At 39.4% G+C, this 23,631-nt stretch overlaps 1 protein-coding gene across 3 annotated transcripts; it reads right to left on the bottom strand.

Moving 5' to 3' along the window:
* Window positions 1-354: 354 nt before the first annotated feature.
* On the bottom strand, window positions 355-21,645 carry Pasd1 (PAS domain containing repressor 1). 3 transcript variants are annotated; one of them, NM_001433083.1, is made up of 17 exons: window positions 21,607-21,645; window positions 18,388-18,629; window positions 17,726-17,892; window positions 16,281-16,366; window positions 15,824-15,913; window positions 14,408-14,507; window positions 13,298-13,447; window positions 12,108-12,238; window positions 10,505-10,578; window positions 5,874-5,964; window positions 5,004-5,184; window positions 4,222-4,655; window positions 3,061-3,210; window positions 2,574-2,708; window positions 2,397-2,485; window positions 1,484-1,943; window positions 355-1,004 (listed from the first exon to the last, which is right to left on the bottom strand). In NM_001433083.1, exons 3-17 carry the CDS (start codon window positions 17,820-17,822, stop codon window positions 906-908), a joined length of 2,367 nt encoding a protein of 788 aa, NP_001420012.1. In that variant the 5' UTR covers window positions 17,823-17,892; window positions 18,388-18,629; window positions 21,607-21,645; the 3' UTR covers window positions 355-905. The 3 variants fall into 3 exon arrangements, with proteins under 3 accessions (NP_001420012.1, NP_001420010.1, NP_001420011.1); NM_001433081.1 differs by having other exon boundaries at window positions 18,574-18,629; NM_001433082.1 differs by lacking the exon at window positions 15,824-15,913 and having other exon boundaries at window positions 18,574-18,629.
* Between the last annotated feature and the right edge of the window lie 1,986 nt (window positions 21,646-23,631).

The raw sequence follows: 23,631 nt of genomic DNA, 5'->3' as shown, positions 1-23,631 counted from the left end.
ACAGAAACATTCCTTTTCTAACACTCTCAAATAAACCATAGGCCTGGAGGCATGTCAAACTACTCTTGGTTGTTTCCGTGGTTTGTTTACTTAAAAGTAAGATGGAGACAGCACACACAAAAAGACAAACTGAACAAACAAAAAGGCTGCACGCAGGAGAAGAGTGCCTATATTCATAGCCAAACACAAGAGTAGCAGCCAGTGACATGTGTAAGTGTGGCAAAAACTGCTAATACACTGGGAAAAGTTATTGCATGAGATGTTTAGCTCTAGAACATGAACTCTTCATCAGGACGTGGTCTACCAAGTCAGTAATATTCCTAGGATTTCAAAACCAACCACATAGACACAAGATTTGTAGTAAAGCATAGTATTTATTAAGTAAAGATGTTCACTATTTTGAGCAGATATTAGTTTCTCCCAATTGGATACAATTTAACATACGTTATCAAGTATCACGGAGATGCAGAAGAGACGTAGAAATAAATAAAAAAACAAGGCCCCAGAATTTGGGGAAAGGGCATGATGGAACAGCTTTCCCCTTGCATTGCACAGTTCTGTGGTATTTTTAATTTTGTCAAGAAAACTATATAGGGCCCTGATATTCTGCCCACTAAAGTCAGCTTGCCACAAAGAAAGCACATATGGATATACACATACACCACATAGTGTTGGACAAGCAGGGGCCAGTGAATACTTGTTATGACACATCAAGTTGGATGTCACAGTCTACTTCTGCAGCATTGTTTCAAAGCAAGTGACTATGCTTAAGAAATAAGTACAAACTCAATTTGCAAGTAAAGAAATGTAACCCACCCACCCTCTCCCATCAAGGGACTCTTCCCATTTTGTATGTCCCTTTCCCACACAGACCATGAAGGTCTGTCTTCAGCCTCATCTTCCCCTCATGGGTGAGGATTGGCGTTCTCTTCAGCACGAGAATAACCAGAATGATCATGCAGAAAGTGTGGCATGTTGTCTCTTCGGTTGTCAGAGGAGGCTTGCTGAAAAATAAAGAGGGAGGAGGGAGAAGAGTGGTCAACTTAAAATGCTGGGCTAGAGTTCTTTCTTTAGGTAATCTATGCTGGGGAAGATTGCAAGTAGGATTGTATTGAGAACCAGCATCTAGCTCAGCAGTAGACAATGGTTTTACTTAGCAGTGAGTTCTACCGTTACATGTGTAACCTCCTTCAAATTGATAATGCTTCAAGTCTGCATTTTAAACACAGACTATATTCCTGTGGTGTTCCCCTTATCAAGAAGTGGACCACAATCCTAAATTCAAAATTAAAAAGCTATAGAATATCTCAACTCTATAATACTGACTCTCTCTTTGGCTGTAAACCCAAGAGTGGACCTTTAATAAATGATGATGTTCTGTAATGGGGTCCATGTCATTATTCTATAGGTGCATAAAATTTTCTGAGAATTCCAGGCCAGGTATTTTTAAGTCAAGACTTTCAGATGATTAAGAAGCACCTACATGTGACATTGTTGATGATGCTGTTGATGCTTGCTGTGATGCCGATGCTTGACACGGTGGTGCAGATGCTTGACATGCTGCTGCAGATACTTGACATGACGGTGCAGATATCTGACACGGTGGTGCAGATGCTTGACATGCTTCTGCAGATACTTGACATGACGGTGCAGATATCTGGCATGATGGTGCAGATGCTTGACATGCTGCTGCAGATACTTGACATGACGGTGCAGATATCTGGCATGATGGTGCAGATGCTTGACGTGAAGCTGCAGATAATTGACATGACGGTGCAGATATCTGGCATGATGGTGCAGATGCTTGACGTGAAGCTGCAGGTAATTGACATGACGATGCAGATACCTGGCATGATGGTGCAGAAGCTTGATGTGATGCTGTTAATTCTTGGCATGATCTTGATGCGTGATGCAGAAGTGGAGGAGCAGGATCCTCCCGATGTCTGTAAGAGAATAAATTTGGAGCAGTGACATAAGCTCTTTAACAATGGCTCATGAGAAATTCTCCATGATACATATAATATGATCCAGGTTTGTATATTATTGGTTCTTCACAGCATGTAACAAACATCTTACATCTACCTGCCTGGTTTTTATAGCCAATTCCTTCATTCCAGAAAAGTTGAAGAAGGGACACCAAACTGGAGTTACTCAGCTGTGGTCAATAAAGACTTCTCTACAAACACCCTGTGCTGAGACTCAGAACTTGAGCAATGAGGCCAAATGATTTCAGGGTCTATATTTGAAGTCTCTAGCTTTGAGGCTGTCTTGTCTAGGTTTTCTGTGTAAAAGATCCTCCATTCTATCAATAGATACTCAGATAGGCACTATATAGGTAGGGATGAGGGCAAAAGCGGTGACCTCCCACCCTTCTACCCACTCAATCTACCTCTTACCTACGTCTGCCATTTCGTGGATGCTCAGAGTTGTCATTTCTAAAAAAATTCATGGCATGTGGCCCCACGTCATCAATAACAGTCACCACCTGTCCAAACCAACAGGGTTAGTGTAAAAAGATACAGGTATGCCATACATCCCCCTTTTGACAACAAAGTCTTGGACTACCCCTGTACCTGCTCTCGTGGACGATATACACGAGGTCCTTGTCCTTGCCCAGTTTGTTGCTGCCCCGGCCGTTCATATGGTAAGTTTCGAAGCATCTCAATACGCTGAGCCAACTCATATTCACATTGTTCTCGTTCCCTTTCCTGCAGGTATTGACGCATCAAAAATAAACATAAAAGTTACTTGATGTCGGAAAAAGCACCCTCTTCCCAAGAAATGAAATTAACACTCAAATGAATTAAAAAATAATGAAAGTCTGGTCTTTGCTAAAACACTATTCACAGACATGTCCCTGGGTTACAGATTTCTAAGAATCCAGAACACCCACACATGTATATATCATCTAGCCCATATTTAAGTCTACCTTGCATAGGTATTTTTCACTTTCTGGGGTAACTCAGTGGCAACATATGGAGTAAGCTAAGCCAAGTAAACCAACTACTTATGAAAATAAAATCTCCTTTCCGTTATAAAAGTAAAATGAATTTTCCATACCTCCTCTTCAATATCTGTGTAAGAAGGTGGTTCATCATCGAAGGATCTGCTTATAGTCAAATCATAGACCTGTGTTGGCACTTGTGGTCCACAGAGTTGGGCAAACCTTTCCCCCAAAAGTGGACGCTGGAATTGATATGCTCTCCTTGCCTGCATTCGTAAGGACACAAAATTACAAAGGTCTTGCTGCTTATTCCATACTTTTCCTTAATGCACCACAAACAGTGAACATGGAGAGGGATTGCTCACCCAAGCCCACAGGAAATCCCAGATATAGAAATGCTACACTGGATTCTGCTAAGACCTACCTGGGCTCTCACCTCCTGTACACAGCCAGATTGCAGACCTATTACTGATTATTTTAAGAATTTAAAACCATATCTACACTGAGACTCTAACTGTGTACTAATTAAAAAGACAAAAAAAAACCCTGAAATATTTTAGTTTAAGGACATTTTTTAAAGGATAAATATATTCACATAAATGTCCTTCTAAATAGTTCAAAGAAATTTCATGGTACTACAAAAAAAAATCCCTGCAAAGCAAGAAGGCATTTTCAAAAACAAAGAAACGAAGGCTCAGGAATTTGCCATTGTCACACTGCTGGGGTTAAACTGAAACAGCTATGTTTTAGGTTTTCATTCTATGAAGATTGCTTTGGGCACTGGTGATGGAGTATCTGGGTTTTTTTTTTTTTTGGATCAGTAAGAGATACAAACAATTCTGCATAATTGATACAAACTCCCTTCCTTGCTTGATCATTCTGTATATTTAAGAATCCTATCTTTTTTTAAAAAGTCATCCAAATCCATAGTTATATGCACAATCACAAGGATAGAAGAGATTCAGCCCAGAAGAGGAAAAAAAACTTAGCTTATGCTGCTGTTTGCAGAGGGGAAGGCTGGTATAAGTTTTCAGAAAAAGCTGTCCTCTCTTGAGATGATTAGCATTCACCCACAAATTAGGAAAATTAGGACCCATAGAAATTCAGCTCAACTTCCTACTTACTTCATATATTCTCTGAAGAACAAAACATTCTTGTATATTTGAAAAGCTAGTACATTAGAAACTATAAAGCAAACTTGAGCAAATAAGGTGAATTTAATCTTAACAATGTTAGAGATGCAAAAAAAATGCATTTTGAAAGACTTTTAGATGTACCTCAGCACCATGTACCCGCAAATCTGTGCGCACTATGGGTTCCACCACAGCCTCTGGGCGCACTGCCTGTAATGGTGTGGTTGGACGTGATGAGGTAGTTTCAGGTGACTTTTGATGTTCTTGTTCTTGGCACACAGCTTCTTTGATCTTAGGGTCTTTCTCCTCTTGAACATTTTCTATTATACAGCAATCATCATCCGAAGAAACATTGTGATGTGCAGAATCTTTATCAATTCCATGGTCCTCAGAAATGGAGCCCTTTAACTCTTCCAGGGGTTTCTTCACATTCTCTTCAGTGCATTCTTCTTGCTCTGTAGAGGCCTGTTCTTCTTGGCTGTCATTAAGAAGGAATTCTGGAGCCACTTCAAATTCCATGTCCTGGGGCTCTAGCAAGTTTTTTGGATCCATCAAATACCCCAGTCCGGATGTAGGGGCTATGGAAGGAAGTACAGAGGAGATTGTAACAAAACAGTAAAATGTGCCCCCCCAAAAGCAGGTGAAAATATGAATTAAATAGGAAGAAGGAGAATCTGCACATTTCTAGTCGAGATTTCAAGGATGTCTAAGACTAGTGATTGCTTGAACCTTTGAGGAGACACTGATTTTTATTGCTCTGAAAGCAGCGTCTCCAAAAATCTACAGGAAAAAAAAGCCAAGCTGGGCTTGACAACTGTGATTTCACACCATTATAAACTGAGCACTATCTTTATTTTAAACTTTGCCAGCACCTTGAAGGTCATACTGTTTATTTAGACCACATCCAAATAGCTAGTTGTACCTACTTGATACTGGTGTTGTTGTTGTAACATCTGTAGATGAAGTGCTTGTGCTTGTCCTCACAGCGGCGCTTAAGCTTGTAGCTGCACTTACATCTGTGCTTACACTTGAGCGAGAGGATGTCCTGACCTGAACTAATTCAAATGGCATTCGCTGAGTGGCTGGTTGAACATCTACAATCTCAACCTGAATTTCCAACAGAAGATAACACATTTCACTAACAAGATAGAATAAGACAGACAACAGGAAAAACAGGTAGAAGCCCCAAACCTTAGACGTACTTTACAACATAACTCCAATAATTGAAGAACAAGCATAAAATCCTTACACACTTACACACACACACACACACACACACACACACACACACACACACTCATACGTATCCTTAAAAAAACTGTCGGGGGTACTAAGCAGAGTTCCTGCACATGCAAAGTAGGCTTCAAACACTAAAATTCATGAGAACTTAGTGTTTTAGGCAGATTAAATGGAAAGTATCAATAAGAGTATTTTGGCTGTAAAGAGTATTCTTGGCTGTAAGCCACTAGAATTTCTAGGGGTAAGGCTATAAAGCAAGTTAGGAGAACAAAAGAATAAAATAATCCAAGGATGTCAGTTTTCCCTAAGGCTGCTTAAATATTAGTCAAATGTTACTTTAAACCATTTATAGATGTTCAACTTAGGATCAGGCTAAGCACAGAGACTATTCTAAGCACAGTAATTACTTACAGTAAGAAAAAGTGTCAGAAACTGCCATGCTCAGGAGACACTTATTGAAATGAAAGTCTTTCTACATTGAGATAGCGCACATTAACTAAATAACATTACAGGAATAAAGGCCCATGGTTCTACTCAGTGACTGTCAATGTACACACTTCTGTGCCTGATTCAGGATGCTCCTCCACATTCACAACTTCAGACTGGGCATGTCTTTGCATTTTGCTCCTCCGGCGTCGTTTTATAAGCCTTAATAAAGCCATAAAGAAATCATTATTAATATGTGTTTTGTAGATTGGTCAGGATGCTTCCTCTCTGCTGGATAGCTTTCATAGTACTGGAGGAAAGAAAGTCATCAACAGGCTTGCCAGCTGTGAACACTGTGATAACCAATAATGCCCGGCATGGCAAGACATACCCTTGTTTGCAATCATGGCATTAATGTTTTGGGGACGATCAATCAATTTCTGAATGGATTGATGGCCATACCACAGGAGGAAACACATAGGAACTGATCTAGAAAGCATTAGGAAGAGAAGCTGAAGATAAATATAATCTAAAGGCACTGTGTGAAATCTTAAAGAATTAATAAAATTATTAAAAATCTATTTCGTATAATGATGGGTATGTGTGGAAATGTCTTAAGTAAACCCACTACTTTGGGCCTAACTTTAAAATGTCCTGTGTCTTGGGATTAGAGGTCTGATTCTGTGGAAAAACTCTTAGCCAACATATTTAAAGTCCTGGTTTTAAATTTTAATCTTGTCTTGCAAAAGACAAGAACACAAGTCTTGATAAGTGGATATTAGCCTAAAAGCTCGAATTACGCAAGACGCAATCCACAGACCACAGGAAGCTCAAGAAGATGACCAAAATGTGGATGCTTCCACTCCTTCCTTAAAGGGGAAAATATATCCATAGGAGGGGATATGGAAGCAAAGTTTAGAGCAGTGACTGAAGGAACAGCTATTCAGAGCCTGCCCCACATGTGGCCCATGTGGCCCATATATATATGTGTGTGTGTGTGTGTGTGTGTGTGTGTGTGTGTGTGTGTGTGTGTGTGTGTGTATATATATATATATCCACCAAAACTAGATAACATTGATGAAGCTAAAAAATGCATGCTGAAGGGGTGAAGGGGACCGGTTATAGATCTCTCCTGAGAGACACATCCAGAGCATGTCCAATACAGACGTTAATGCTAGCAGCAAACCACCAAATTGAGAACAAAACCCCCTTGGGGGCATTAGAGGAAGTATTGAAAGAGCTGAAGGGGCTTGCAACCCCATGGGAACATTGCCAACCAACCAGAGCTTCCAGGGACTAAACCACTACCCAAAGACTATACAAGGACTGACCCAGGGCTCCAACTGCATACATAGCAATGAATAGCCTAGTAAGTGCTCCAGTGGAAGGGGAAGCCCTTGGTCCTGCCAAGGTTGGACCCCCAGTGTAGGGCATTATTGGGGGGTGGTAAGGGGGTTGTATGGGGGGAATACCTGCATGGGTGAAGGGGAGGGGATGGGGGCTTATGGACAGGACACCGGGAAAGGGAATAATATTTGAAATGTAAGTAAAGAAATATATCTAATAAAAAAAGAAACTTCTAAAATAACACACATACACATATATGTATGAACATATACACAACACACATGTTGTTTTCCTTTAGGAAGCAGGATCTCAGGTGTCCCTGGCTAGCCTTAAACTCAGTATGTTGTCAAAGAAGACCTTAGAATTTTTGATATCGGGGCTGGAGGAGTGACTCAGCAGTTAAGAACTGACTTCTCTTTCAGAGGCCCTAGATTCAATTCCCAGCTCCCACATGGAAGCCTACAACTGTGTGTAACTCTAGTTCTGAGCATCTCAACTCCTTTCCAGCCTCCATTTGAATGAAAATAACACAGGCTTCATATACTACTAGATTTTATGTTAGGCAAGCACTATGTCAACTGAGCTACAGTCTCTGCCTGTGGAGAAATGCTTTTAAAAAAAAAGAACAAATTCACATTTCAGAGAATTCAATTAAAGTTTTCAATTCAATGATTCCTGGTACATTCGGATCACACAATGACTAGAATTTTAGTTCCCTTTGGATTTTTAGTCCTTTTATATTTACGTATTTATTTATATGCTGGTGACTGAACTCTGGACAAGCACTAAGATAAATCTCCAACCCCAAGACAGTTTGAGAACATTTTCATAGCTCAGAAAAGAAATTCTACTGTTCTAGCTACCACTCCTCTCTGTCCCCATCCACTCTGCACACAATACCTGGCCAAAGGCAACTTCTAATCCACCTCCAGTCTCTGTTGAATTTCTTGTTGTGAATTTACAGATGAGCAGAATTCAAAGTTTGTCTAGACAAGCTTCGTGGCCCGCAGGCTTTGGAGCCGTGGCCAGCAGACTTCGGAACCGGCAGGCTTCGGAGCCGTGGCCAGCAGGCTTCGAAACCGGCAGGCTTCGGAACTGGCAGGCTTCGGAACCGGCAGGCTTCGGAACTGGCAGGCTTCGGAACCGGCAGGCTTTGGAACCGGCAGGCTTCGGAACCGGCAGGCTTCGGAACCGGCAGGCTTCGGAACCGGCAGGCTTCGGAACTGGCAGGCTTCAGAGCAGTGGCCAGCAGGCTTTGGAACCGGCAGGCTTTGGAACCGGCAGGCTTCGGAACGGGCAGGCTTCGGAACGGGCAGGCTTCGGAACCGGCAGGCTTTGGAACCGGCAGGCTTCGGAACCGGAAGGCTTCGGAACCGGCAGGCTTCGGAGCCGTGGCCAGCAGGCTTTGGAACCGGCAGGCTTTGGAACCGGCAGGCTTCGGAACGGGCAGGCTTCGGAACGGGCAGGCTTCGGAACCGGCAGGCTTTGGAACCGGCAGGCTTCGGAACCGGAAGGCTTCGGAACCGGCAGGCTTCGGAGCCGTGGCCAGCAGGCTTCGGAACCGGCAGGCTTCGGAACCGGCAGGCTTCGGAACCGGCAGGCTTCGGAACCGGCAGGCTTCGGAGCCGTGGTCGGCAGGCTTCGGAGCCCGCAGGCTTTGGGGCCTTCACGGGCTTCCAATTGTAAGCTTTGGGGTCTTAACGGACAACTGCACAATACCCAAAGTCCTCCTTGTTTTCAATTTAAACCAATCGTTGAAGAGTGAAAATTTCACGTCATCGTGGACTTTTCTAAACCCCGTGCCTTGGCTGCAAAATATTGTTACTTTTTATCCATCTGTTCCCAGTCGTGAATTTTTTAAGGTGGTAAGTAACCTGGGACCTCTGATTCTCCCATGTACTTCAGACGTTAATCTGTTTTTCGCCTTAAATTTACTTGGCTTGGCAGAACTGTCTTAAAACCAAGCTTGGGTTTCTTTTGAAAGCTTAAGGCAAATGTTTGCCTTCGAATTGTGTTGCCAACTGTGCATAGTGGCCCACTCTTGAAATCCCAGCACATGGCAGGCAGAGGCAGGAGGATCTCTGTGAGTTTGAGGCCAGCCCGCTTTACATATCGTGAGTTCCAGTCTCTCTTTTGCTTTTTCTTTTTTTTTTCTTTTTTTTTTTTTCGGGGCTGGGGATCGAACCCAGGACCTTGCGCTTCCTTGGCAAGCGCTCTACCACTGAGCCAAATCCCCAACGAGTTCCAGTCTCTCAATCTCTCTCTCTCTCTCTCTCTCTCTCTCTCTCTCTCTCTCTCTCTCTCTCCCCTCCCTCCCCCCTTGGGCTCTCTCTCCTCCTTCCCTCTCCCTCTCTCTCCTGCCCCTCCCCTCCCTCTCTCCACTCCTCTCTCTCTCTCCCTCTCTCTCTCTCTCTCTCTCTCTCTCTCTCTCTCACACACACACACACACACACACACACACACACACACACAAACTGACAAAAAAATGTGACCTGCACTAGCAGCAAGTGAATGTTTGGCTCCATTGTCCTAAGTTGATGGAGCAGAATATGGACCACTGTTATATCGTTAGGAAAGGCCTTTTCGTTAATATTGTCAAAGGATAGTGAATCATGCTGACTTGGACTATAAAACATTGAGGCAACTGTGTTTTGCCTTAAATTCACCAAAAACGTTCATCTCTACTTGTTAAAACAGGGTTGACATATATTCCAAGTTATGTCACGGAGGATAGCTCTGAGCTACTGATTCTCCTGATAAAAATGATAAAAAGCTACTATGACAGCTTTTAATATTCCTATTTTTAAAAACCATTCATTCAGAGAGAGAGAGAGAGAGAGAGAGAGAGAGAGAGTCCATTAATGTATGTCAGTTGTGTGGAGGAGAGAGGAAAACTGAGGAATCAGGCCTCTCTTTCTGCCATGTGAGTTCCAAGAATTGGGCTCAAATCCTCAGATGTATATTATATGCTTTTGTCTGTCATTTTTTCTAGGACCATTATTGGACTAAGCTAGGAAATGGTGGGACAATAGTTACATGATTCCTTCCACACATTAAAATACACAGATTTGGAAGCTGGAAGTGGTATTTGTGGTGTACACAAACACAAATACAGATGGGAGGTAGGTAGACCGACAGACAGACATAGATGAGAGAAATAGGCAGACAGGCAAGGACAATTCTGCAGTTTTAAATATAATTTGAATATTTTAAAAATTAAAAATAAAAATTCATTCATCTTCATTTATTCTCTTGCAGAACAATAAATTATACTAAATGATAAGGTAGGCACAGAACAGCAAATTGATCATTTTTAGAGTCATTAAAACTCTTAGATAATCTTTCTTATTTTGGCTTTATTTAGCAAAAAACCATATTTCAGCTCTGCATTACTTACAGCCATGATATTTCTTACCTGCGGGGTTGAATAGTATTGTCATCATCCGATTCAATAACTATAACATTTGTTTGAACCTTAACAGGTTGTACCTGCAAAAATTAGCATATTACTTGTTTGAGAATTAAATCTACAGCTTTGTACAGAGTAGAGTTATACCTTCTCCTAGCCCCCTAACTGGCAATTAAATGTATCTATATACTAGAAAACCTTGACATTTATAGCATGCATTACTTATTCAAGTTTCTAATAATCCAAATGTCCTGTCAGTGTGAGGAAGTCACAGTTATGCACATACAATGGTTTAGCCCAACACTAGTAGATCTATGACTTTCCCTTTGATTCAAGTTCACTGCTCACTGTTTTATAAAGACTCCTCTGACTGTTATCTCTGTTCTCTTGAAATTTGTTTTCCAAAATATCAACTAGTATAGTAATCCTAGAGGCCCAAAGAGAAAAACTGGAGGAAATCACAAATAGACTTCCTGGTTCCATGATGGGAACTAATGGAACACAGGTGGGCCAAGCAAGATTTTGTTTTTTCTTTCTTGGAAGTGGAAACATCTTGGAGCTGAGCCCTATACCTTAGAAGTCTATATTCTTGTGGCAGATGACAGAACTCAGATCCCAGAGGATTCGTATGAAGGAAGAATGAATGAAGCAATCAAATCAGAGACACCTTCCTTCAGTTTTCTCCTCTATACAGCTTTCCCCACTGTCTTCAATATGGAGAAGTAGTTTATCCTAAAATTGAATCTATAAGTGATCTACTATGCCATCACAATCAAAACATGGTCCACAGGCTAACCAAGCTCTTTATCTAGGCTGCAGACACTACTCAGTCTACAATGTTCTAGTTAGCCTATTGTCAATTCATTACACATCCTGGAGTTTCCATACCTATCACTACAATCAGTCCAGATTCCTTCCAGTCACATCTGGTTACCTCCATTCTTGTTTCTTTATGCTTCATGTTTCACCTACAAAGCAGCCTAGTGATTTCAGTCCAGATCATACTCACCCTCTACTTTCCAGTGAACTTAGCATAAATCCCATATGTATTACTGCAGAGAGCAAAGTTCTGTACAATCTATCTTCTGCCTGCCTCCACAACCCTCTACCCTCTTTCTCCTTATTTGAGTCACATAACCAATTTTGTTCCTTCAAACTCTCCAAATTGAGGTCAATGCACTCTCTGTATAGATTGCCTTTGTTATCCTTGGGGGTACCCTATTCAAAATACAAATCACCAACTCACTTCCTTATGACACATGTCATCAGTGCTTTGTCTATTGGTTGCCTGTATGTATTCCCCAGGTACTTACCACAGTATCCAGTACATGAAAAACACCGCATGTTATTGAAAATATAAACTAAAGGATTTTCAATCTACCACATGCATTTTAATAACTAGCTTTTCTTTTGAGCTGTAAAAAGCCTTTACCATCAACTACCCAAGGGTGGAGGTGGGGAGGACAGAGTCATTGGTACATGAAAATTCACTTTATAACAGAAATGTACAAGTTGTTCTTTCCTTAATGAATACTCGTGTATGTGCACTGATGTCCAGTAACCGAAAATGAAAATAATGTTCTGTTCAATGTGGGAGAGATATACTCACTGACTCATTCGGTGTACGAAGAACGGAAATGTTTCCCACAAGGTAGTACTGTTGCTCCCATAACAGCCTTGGAGCAGATGACCAAATGTTTCGGCTATTAGGACCATAGTGTCCAAAAAATACAAATGACTCTAAGGATGACAGACACAATGGCAATTAACTTAGAAGCTATGCTGGCTAAGCAAGTAGGCAGACCACTGCCACATCACAATGCTGTTTGCCACCTCACTGGCATTTTCAAGATTCTGAGCCATGGGCTTCTCCTTATTTTCCTTCCCTTCCAGCTAAGCTCCCCAGATTCCCCAGATGGTCACCACCAAAATATGAGGCATTCGTACTGAAAATCAAATGTGAGTTTGTGCTGATGTCAGTCTTTTGCTGTGTAGAGATTCTTGCAATAGTCTCTAAAAGAACTCTGTGTGTGTGTCTGTGTGTGTGTGTCTGTGTGTGTGTGTCTGTTTGTGTGAGTGTGTGTGTGTGTGTTTACATGCATCTCTGTAAGTACATTTTAATGATATTTCACCTTTAACTTTCAAGAAAGAAACATGAGAAATAGTTTAACAAGCATTTGGATACCTGACGCACAAAATGCATCATACCTCTGATTAACACAGATCTTTTATGGCTCTGAAGTGATTAATTTTAATTGTGTATCTTGACATCTCAGCTTGCATTTCCTTAACCCTGAAAAAGCTAGGTCCCATAGCACACCTGACATAAATTTTATCCATTGAAACTTTTGGAGAAATGACTTCATTCCCCAGGTTAGTATATAGAGCTTTAATATTTATATTCTATATTTTGGTCCTTGATAGGATGTTAGAATTCTAGACTCCAGTTAATCTAATCTGTGGCATGATTTTCTAACTATGAAATCCATCTGTAACTTTAGTTATTCATGGAGTTCCCTTTAAGTTATTCAGTGTATTACACCTTTTTTATTAGGTTTTTAATTATTTTGTTTTGTAAGAGAAGACAGCCATTCTCTACCAATATGATCATCCATGTTTCTAGACAACCCCACCTTAAAATTTCACTATCATTTTTAAAAGTCTAATGCAGCCAGAAATTGTGAGTGTAGCAGTATCAGGGATTTTGCAAATGACAATAATACAAGAATAGGTATGCTAACAATCAGAGAATACAACACTAATGAACATCATGTCAATATCATCAACTGGATTGCTTACCATCATAAGAATCCTGTAGGTACAAGATGAATTTCACATACTCATATGTGTCTCTCCCTTGGTACATGGCCCTATAACGATATCTGTCCAGGGCACTCGGACATACATTTCCTTTTCTTATGTAACAGCAAAATTCTATTAGACTTCCCACTAAAGAGAGAGCAAGATACAGTTATGTAGTGTGATGGATTATTTCAGGTAATATTTGTCTTCCTTAGTCAAGACAACATTTTAAAGAACACAATTTTCTTTCCACGAATTTGTGCAGAGACATTTTGTTAGATCTGTAGAATAAGGTACTAGCCAGAAGATCAACCACCGAAATTTATATAGTACTACTAAAATCAGAGAAATGCTGCTGTGATTAGGGTTTAGGATAAAGAATAAGACAGGTTGTGGATGATTTTTCAATAACAATTTTCTTGATTCTTTGAGAATTTCTTATATGCATATATTTTGATCATGTTCTTGTCCCACTCCCTCCAACTTCTCTCAGATCCAGTTCCACTCAGTCCTTCCCAACTTTGTGTCTCCAAAAATGTACAATTCCAATGTGTGCAACCCATATTCCTCCACTAAAACAACAGCCCTTTGGGGGTAGAACAACTCTTTCATATGGGTCACCTAAGGCAATGTACTTATCAGATATTTACATTACCATTCATAACAGTAGCACAATTATAGTTGTGAAGCAGCAATGAAAGTAAAATTATGGTTGGGGGTCACCACAGCCTGGGTAACTGCATTAAGGTTGAGAACCACTGCTAGGGCATGGTCAGTCTGCCAGGGGCCATATTCTTAAAGAAAACCCATTCATCCCCCCCAAATCCATCAGCTCTCTCAAGCTCCTCCAGTGAGGCCTCTCATCTGAGAGTGAGGACACATGAGCTCCGCCCTACTTCTCCAGAGGAAACAATTTTTTAATGTTACAAATGTAGTATTTGAAATTATAGGCTATAAACTTAATGAATATATTATCAGCAGCCACACTAATATTTTTTTCAAAAATTCCTAAGAAATAAGAGAGCAAGAATTGGTTCAGATGAGTATTACTTGTCACTCCAAACTGAAAATCTAAATTAAAAAGGAAATAAAGCCATGTATACATACCTTTATTTGCCAATGGAAGATTAAGAATAATCTTCTCAGACACTTCATCCTTTTGTTCATCAAGAACAATATTCAGTAGGTTCTTTCCCATAATATCTTCCTGGGGAGAAGAAGAAAGAAGAGATTTTTCTTTCTGTACTAATACCATTAGTCTTCCCTGTCTCCTTACCATATGAGTCTAGTGCTGCCAGTGCCATTTATGGCTATGGGCTGTGTTTCAGGCACTTTGCGTTACCCTCTAGCAATTATTCCATGTTAAAATCCATTGCAGCCACAGTTTTCCTGTGCACTATCTCCCTCAAACAATTGGCTCCTTCCCTATGCATCTCAGAGACCATAGATGCTGTAATCTTCATCATGCCTTATTTCCCTCTGTGCTATGAACCTGGAAAAAATTCCCAGTTCCTCATCCATAGTGTTGTTTCCAATTATGATCCAAGAAAGTGAATGCGGATAGGAAAAGCCCACACAATCATCCTTTCCAGTAACTATTCAATTCTGCCTGAAAGCCTTTCCCCCAACTGCACTTTCTCACTCTTCAATGTGAATCTTTTCTCATTTGCACCTTCCTCACACTTTCAACTCCCAAGCCCTCTCTACATTTTAATCTGGCCTTGTTTATTTTGATGGGAAAAATTTCAACCCTTCCCCCTGTACCATAAAGAAATATTTGTTTTCAATAATAATATTTTCATTGGTCCATTTATAAAATGTAATGCTGAGTCCAAGAACAACCTGGGACTACATAAGGAGTTTAGGAGCAGGCTGAACTGTACAATACTATCTTACTTTGTTAAGAAAGAAAGGGAGGAGGAGGAGAAGGAGGAGGAGGAGGAGGAGGAGGAGGAGGAAGAGGAGGAGGAGGAGGAGAGAGCGCCATAGTGAAACCCAATTATTTTGTATGCTAATTTTTAAAGTTTTTAAATTTACAAAAAATTAAAAATTCAACAAATTTGATGTGAAATATAAAATAACAAGAGGTATTGCCTATACTTCCATTGGTAAAAGGAAGCAAAATATCACTATAAAAAGAATTCAGAGGGCTGGAGATTAGCTCAGTAGGTCTATGTTCACCTGATATTTACAAAGCCTTGCTTTAAATCAAGCAAGCAAGCATAAGTACTCAGTCATTCCAAAAGAAGAAAGTAATTTACCCTGCTCAGGGCATGTTCTGAGACTCTTAGCAAGAAACGTGTTTTATTTTTCTGCCAGATTTCATCAGGGAAATGAATAGGCAGAGTAAGAACCTTTGTGGGAATACCAGGTTGTTTTCATTGACTTAACACTGAAATTAGTGGAGAAGGTGATGCAACGAAGGTATAGTTGAACACCAATGAGTTATATGAGGCTAAAAAGAAATAACTCATAAACAACAATCCAGAATGACCCATTTTCCCAAAAACTGCAAGAACTTACTGGACGGTGGCCAAGAAGAGGTGACACATTCTGGGATACAAAAATAAGTTTTCCATCTGTGTTCATTACAATTGAAATATTTTCAAATGACTAATAAAGACAGAATGATAGAATAATTAGTGGAATAACAATAAAATGATAGCTTTATTTCTAAATGTATAAATTATTACAACAGAACACAGAAAATGTATTCCATTTCTTATATATCAATAAAGTAGGTACATACTTAATTAAAATTCTATTATTCTGTCTGCTACACAGAATCTACTTAATCCTACTATGTCCTCATGTGACTTAGGCTTCCATCTAAGAATGTGTATTGTTATAACATTTGTTTTGTTATTTGAAAGTCTGTGCTTTTCCAGCTGTGCTTTGAAAAGTGATGTAGTGCATCTTGCATTTTATATGATTCACCACATATGTAAACAACATGAACAATGACTAAAAAGACCCTTACCTGGAGAACCATCTTATGGTATTCTTCATAGGTATTAAAAACAGGAACCTCATTTTGTTCATAATTTGTGCGTACTCTTAACATTCCTTTGAAGAAAAAATGACCGGTGTTATATTAAGATAATTATTGATATTAGATTTTTCAAGCTTATACTTTAGAGAAATACTTTATTATTTTGTGAAGGGGTGCTTTATGTTTTCCATAGCTCATATCTAGGGATTCAAAGACAACTTTCGGGGCTTGGTTCTCTCCTTCCATCTTTCTGTGGGCTCTGAGGATTGAACTCAGGTCATCAGGCGTCCATGGTATGTGCATTTAACCACTGAACCATCTTGCCAGAGCAAAGTTATAATTGATATTATAGAAAAGACTCAAAATATGGAGTACCAGTTCTCGTAAAAAAATGATGAAATTGAAAATCACCCAACTTATAGTGTTCCTTTTGGTTCTATCAAAACTCAGGATCCACAATATGGCATACAAGGTTAAGACTCTTCACAGACTCATACTACCAGTCCATAGCTAAAAACTAAAATTGTACTCTTTTCTTTTCTGGACAAAGGTCTTTCACTGGAGGATCTTCAGTCTCCAACAACTATCACTGTCCTTCCTCCTGTTCCCCAGATCTGCTCAGTAAGCAGCACACCTGATCTTGTCCTCTGCCTGTCCTCACGGCCCTCCTCATTGACCTGAATCAGTAAAGGAATTAAGTAACACAGCCTCCCACCTCAATGCTTTATGTAAATTGAAATTAGCTCCTCTACTCACAAGAAAACTGCCCTTGTGCTGGGTGATTCTGACTTTAGGGAAGGGGTCTCATAGCATGTCCTCAGAGTGCATGCTTGTGGACAGAGAAGCTCAAGTGCCTTCACTAAAGAGGCAATGAGAACAGGGTATGTGTGGAATTGGGGCAGTAGGATGAAGAGTGCTGGTAGCTAGTCTTTTTCTAGAGGGTTGAGGATGAAATGCAATGAGAGGGAGTGGACATGGCCTAGAAAATATTTTCAGAAGTTTAGCCACAAAGAGGGCATGGACTCAGGGAAGGATTGAGAGGACTAGTGAAGTTTTAAAAAAATAGTTGTTTCACCTAAGATTAAGAGAGTATGATTGATAATATGTCTATGGGCATAAAGTCATCACATGTCCTTAGCTAAATGGGTCCCAGTATATAAGCATTGTCTTACAAGTCCACATAAATAGACGTTGTCCATTTATGCTTCTAGTAAGTTCCATTCTTATAAAAGCCTCAGGAATATTTTATGCATTGAACATGTCTCTCTCCCCCCAAAAGCCTTGTGAATGAAGAGAAACAAACTATGTATCCAAAGATATGTCAAGGTCTCCTCCAACTAATACTCCCCACTTTAAGCCACTTGAAGCATAGTAAGGGCTGTGATGCTCTCAAGTCAGTAATGGCATGAGGAAGAAGTGGACCTAAGTCAAACCTCTTTGAGAAGATGTAGATGCAATAGCTGCCTGATATCTTGCAGGCCGTCCTCTGAATCTCTCTCTAGATGGTCCATACCCAAGTCGATCCATCATTTTCTGAAGTTTCTTCAGCAAATTGCGCAGATCTTCATGCGTTGGCCTCTGGCATGTATTAGAGGCACCTCTAATTAACAGAGAAATAAAAGTGACGTTTATGTTCGGTAAAGCTGAGGCTAATTACTCATATAGTGCCCCAATAGGAGAACTAAGATGAGAAAAAGACAGACCTTTTCATTAATTAAACAGCCAATGTCTTCATTATACACAATAACTACTGTGGCAGGATATGTCAGAAAATGGCCTTAATCCCAATACTCAGGTGGGATGGCAGGAGGATTGCAGGTTTGATGCAAGTCTCAGGCTAAATATCAAGAGCTAGCCTCAAACATAAATAATGAACAAGAAAACAAATAAGTTCTATTTCTATTAAAATAATTAAATGAAAAGTCAATGTTCCCACCCTTTGACTGTGAGGCCGTTAAAAGTAGAGACCAATTCATTTCCATGTCTTCCCATCACAACCCAATACATTGTCTGGCACTGTGGTTTAGCAAACACTTAAATTAAACCTGAATTAGCTAGAGTGAATGGCAAGGCTTTGCTTCCCTTCCGTTCTCACCTGCTTTAATAGTAATTCTGAGTACATCTTCCAATGAAATTGGGGTCTGGGAGAATGGAAAACCCAAGGAAGACACCAAATATCCTTGAGAGAAACAAGCTTCCCCGAGGATTTTTTCGTGTAGATATGACATAACAACAGGAGTCAGGGCAGAAGGCTTTTGCCAACTGCATTATGAATTCCTACCTCCTCATTTTTTGTTGTGTATTTCTCTCCATGTTTCAGGCAAGTAAAGGTGAATTCTAAAACCAAATAAGACCAACATTTTACTAAGTAAACACCTTTCTACAATCAATAGCATCTACCTGCTTTAGCCTCTTGTCTATCTAACTATATACTGGATAAGTGTCCTCTGTTTATTTTTGCATCTTCCATCAATGGATCTAATATACTGCAACTATTCTGAGTCTATCTTCCATTTATGAATCATGTATCCACTCTCATGTGCCCTTGTTCCATGTATGAATCATCTATACTCTAGATACCCTATGTCTATTCCTATCATATTCCCTCTACCTATCATGTGTTTAACTTTGATTTAACAAATACCCAATAGTTCTTCTGTGTCTGCATTATCTCTAATCTTCCACCAATCAGTCATCTATCTTCTGCACACCCTATATCTATCATCAATATGTCTATTGCCAATCCTCTTAACAATCTGCTACGTGCATTCTATCCAACTATCATCTATCCCCTAGCAATCCTAACTATCCTGTGACTACCTTCCATCTATTAATTATCTACATCACAGCTATACTGTGTCTATCTATACTGTAGATGTATCTGTCTACTATCTATCGTTTATCTTCTCACTGTGCTGCATTTACCATCTATTCTTTTGCAACCTTGTCTTTATTATATTACCTATCAGCTATGCTCTACCTACCTACCTACCTACCTACCTACCTACCTACCTACCTACCTGTCTATCCATCCATCCTCAATCCTCTAGCTATCCTGTATCTTCCATCTATCTATCATCTGTTGTCTATCTTTCCTGTGCCCGTCTTCCATCCATCTATACATCATCTGTCCTCTCGCTATCCTGTATCTTTACACCATTGATATAGCACTTATCCCCTAGTTACCCAGAATCCCTATAATTTATTATCTATCCTCTGGCTATACTCTGTCTGTCTTCTATCCGTATATCTAATATCTATGTTCCAGTTATCCTGTATCTGTATAACATCCCTGAATCATGTATCTACTAAATACCCTGCATATCTATCTATCTATCTATCTATCTATCTATCTATCTATCTATCTATCTATCTATCTATCTATCTATCCCCTCTTTCTTGTGTCTGTCTTACACCTATCATCTATCCTTTAGCTATCCTGTGCCTCTCCCATCTGTCATCTACCATCTAGCTAGCCTGTGTCCCTTTATTATCAATGCATTATTTTTCGACTAGCTACCCTGGATCTCTGTGATCTGTCTGTCTGTCTATCCTCTATTGTCTAGCTACCCTGTGCCTGTCTTCCATCCATCTGTACATCATCTATCCTCTCACTATCCTGTATCTCTATACTGTTGATACAGCATTTATCCTCTAGCTATCCTGAATACCTATAATCTATCATCTATACTCTGGCTATACTCTGCCTGGCTTCTATCCATATATCTAATATCTGTCCTCCAGGTATCCTGTGTCTCTATAACATCCATGAATCACGTATCTACTAGCTACCCCATGTCTCTGTTTATCTACCTATCTATAATCTATCTACCTCTGTACAATCCTCTAGCTCTCCTGTGTATGTTGTTCATCTATGCTGTCTCCTCTAACTATCCTGGGTCTGTCTTCAACCCCTGTATCTATCATCTATTCTTAGCTATTCTGTATATCTACCCTATTGATATATCTCTTTTCCTCTAGAGACACTGAATTTTTGTGACATGTCTATCCTTCTTTCTCCATCTGTTCTTTTCTGACTTCCATCTTCCATCCATATATCTATCATCTATCCTCTAGCTATACTGTGTCTCTATATCATCCATGAATCATTTATCTTCTAGCTCCCATGCGCGCGCGCGCACACACACACACACACACACACACACACACACAAATATATATATATATATATATATATATAATCTATCTTTCTATTTACCTTCCAATCTATATACCAACCTATCTATCATCAATCCTCTCTCTTTCCTGTGTCTGTCTTACATCTCTCTATCATCTATCCTCTAGCTACCCTGTGCTCCCCATCTATCTGTTATCTATCATTTAGCTAACCTATGTCTCTTTACTATTGATCCATCGTTTATCGTCTAGCTACCCTGGATCTCTGTGACCTATCTATCTATCCTCTATTGTCTAGCTACTCTGTGCCTGTCTTCTACCCTCTTGCTATCCTGTGTCTGTGTTCTATTTTTCATCTATCCTATAGCTATCCTGTGTCTGCCTTTCATCTGTCATCTATCTTCTAGTTATTCTATGTCTTTCTTCTACCTATTCTCTATCCTCTAGCTATCCTGTCTATGCCCCATCTCTATGTCAACTATGCTGTGTCTATCTCTATTTAGCATCTATCCTCTAGATATTCTATATCTATTCTATATTTTATCCTTTGCTCTCTCTTCTATCCTCTATTCTGTGTCTACCATCAACTGTTTTTATCCTTTATCCCATATCTCTCCTCAATCGTTTATCTATCCAATGTTCATCTTTCTTCTTTCTCTTATACCTCCATTCCTCAATTATCTATTATCTAATTCTTTATATTCTATAATCTACATTTTATCATTTATTGTTTATAATCTATCATCCTTTTAAATCAATGACCTATAATTTACCACCTAAAATAATTTACCACCATCCTTCATATATTTTTATACTGTATAACCCTCATGATAAAAGATATAATGAAATATTTTAAGACAGCCAGTCTGGTCCTTTATGCAAATCAATGGCATGAGGGTACCAGTGATTGTTAACTGTGGTATATATAGTATTACTCAACAAAAGCAAAGCTATTTTATAAAGATCAAGATAGACAACTAAGCTTAAATACCTCAGACAGTTGACTACATAAGTTTATACTAAGTAAAAACTGATACAACTAAAATATGAAATTATCTCATCCACAGTTTACTGTTGATGAATTTACCATCCCTATTTCAATTATTGGAACAAGATTAAACAGAAAATAACTCAGGATATTGCCCTTACAACAGAGCTCCAACTAACTCAACCTTACCTTACCACTCACTTGAAGTCAAGTGGTCTTATGTTTACTGTATCCTGGTAACGATAGAATACACACTGCTTATGAGATAGGTTGAGAACATAAGACTCACTGACTATGATTGGTCCTAAAAGCTAAGACTGTGATTGGTCAGAACACAAGTTTGCTTGTGTTCTTGTGCTTGCTGTTAAGAGCCAGGCTATGATTGGTCTAAACTACAAAGTTAAATGGCTAGGATTGGTCCTAAGAATCAACATTGTGATTTGTCCAAACATAATCCTTAGTGAATGTGATTGGTGGTTAGTGGCAAGGCTATGATTGGTTTAAAATATAATACTCAAGAACTGTGACTGGTTCTACAAGGCAGAGCAATTGGGTTCAAAACATGTCTGTAGGAATACATTCACTAGTTGCTGCCTTTCCTGGTTTGTAACACCAATCCCAACAAAAGATTTCTCTTAAGAATTCCTTTAAATATATCTATATCTGTATTTATTATTACTTTTATTTTATGTAAATGTTATGCCTAATGTATATATTTCATCATGTGCATGTTTGATACCTGTGGAAGTCAGAAAAATATGTTGTATCTCCTTCAACTTGAGTTACAAATTGTTGTAAGCCATTAAATGTGTTTTGGGAACCAAACAGGTCATGTACTGGAACAACAAGTGTTCCCAAACACATAATCATTTCTCTATCTCTTCAAGTGAAATGTTCTTGCCTCCTATTCATAGTATGAGCTAAGATGATAACTCAGTAATAAATCCTCAAAGGAAGGAGAAGAACAAAAGAGGCAGCAAAGCAGCAGTGCCAGCTGAGGTGTCAGCAGACTGAACTATGAAAGCAGCAAGGTATCCATCTGCACAGCTGCAGAAACAATAGCTGAACAGTTCAAAAATGGCCATAGCAGAAAGAAGGACAGAAGAAGAAGAGCAGCAATGGGAGCAGGAATATACCTGAGTCTGAAGAAGTGTTCCTAGTCTTCAGCTAAGAGCTCTAAGGCTACTTTGTGCTCATAGCTAAGAAATCCCCTACTTCCCATGTATATATAGGACCTAGAAAACTGGCTGCTTCCAAAGGCTGAGATGTTTCAATGTCCAAGCCTGCCTTAGAGCTGCAAGTCTAACCACAGAGGAATACTGGAGATACTCTGCTTCCTAGGCTCATAAATAACTGTAACCCTTTTAGGGTTAAAGGTCTCAATACCAGAGGCCTACACAAGAACTGCAATACTAGAGGATGTTACTTCCTGCCCCTCAGTTTACTGTGTATATTTTAATTTTTAAATTTTTGTTTTATTTGTTTGCTTTGACCTAGAATGTGAATGTCATTTAAATTAGCTGCCCCCTCAACTCACAATAAGACCTTAAGCTCCAGATCCTCCTGCCTCCAGCTCCCAGATACTGGGATTAGAGGTCTCTGTCATTGTATAGAACTCCTGCATGGCTTAGATGGAATCCAAATGAACCATATCACCAGTCCATTATTTATGAATTTTTTGCCATTCATCTATTTGTGGAAAATAAAGAGCCCCAAATCCCTACAATAATTTAAGAATAAGATTATAAGACAGAATGGGTTTTTACTTACTAGGTATCAAGGGTTATTATAAAGTTCCAGTACTCAGGCTGGCGAACAATGATGAAGACATGTAAAATACAGTGGAACAGAAGTGAAAACATAGTAGCAGAGCTCTATATAAAATAAATTTTAATTTTATTTATAATGAAAATGATTATAATTCTGAGGCTTATGCCATTAAAAGAAATGCAAAGTTTATAGTTACTATTGTTCTATATTCTAGGGTAAGCAGACTTCCTATGAAAAATAATTTACTGTGAAATCACAGTACTGTAACACATTTCTTTCCCAAATAGTGGACAATAATCTATGCTCTCAAATTTATCACTAAAGACACAAGAAAATGTCAAAACTGTCAACACTGCAAATCATTCTTTTAAAATGGGCTGGTTTTGTTCTCATTTACTTTATTATTTATTTCTTCATTTGTTTGTTGGCAATGCTGGGATTAAA

The sequence above is a fragment of the Rattus norvegicus genome, chromosome X (genome assembly GCF_021556685.1).
Source record: "Rattus norvegicus strain SHRSP/BbbUtx chromosome X, alternate assembly SHRSP_T2T, whole genome shotgun sequence".
Taxonomy (NCBI): Eukaryota; Metazoa; Chordata; class Mammalia; order Rodentia; family Muridae; genus Rattus; species Rattus norvegicus.
This window is presented reverse-complemented; position numbering and strand designations above follow the sequence as displayed.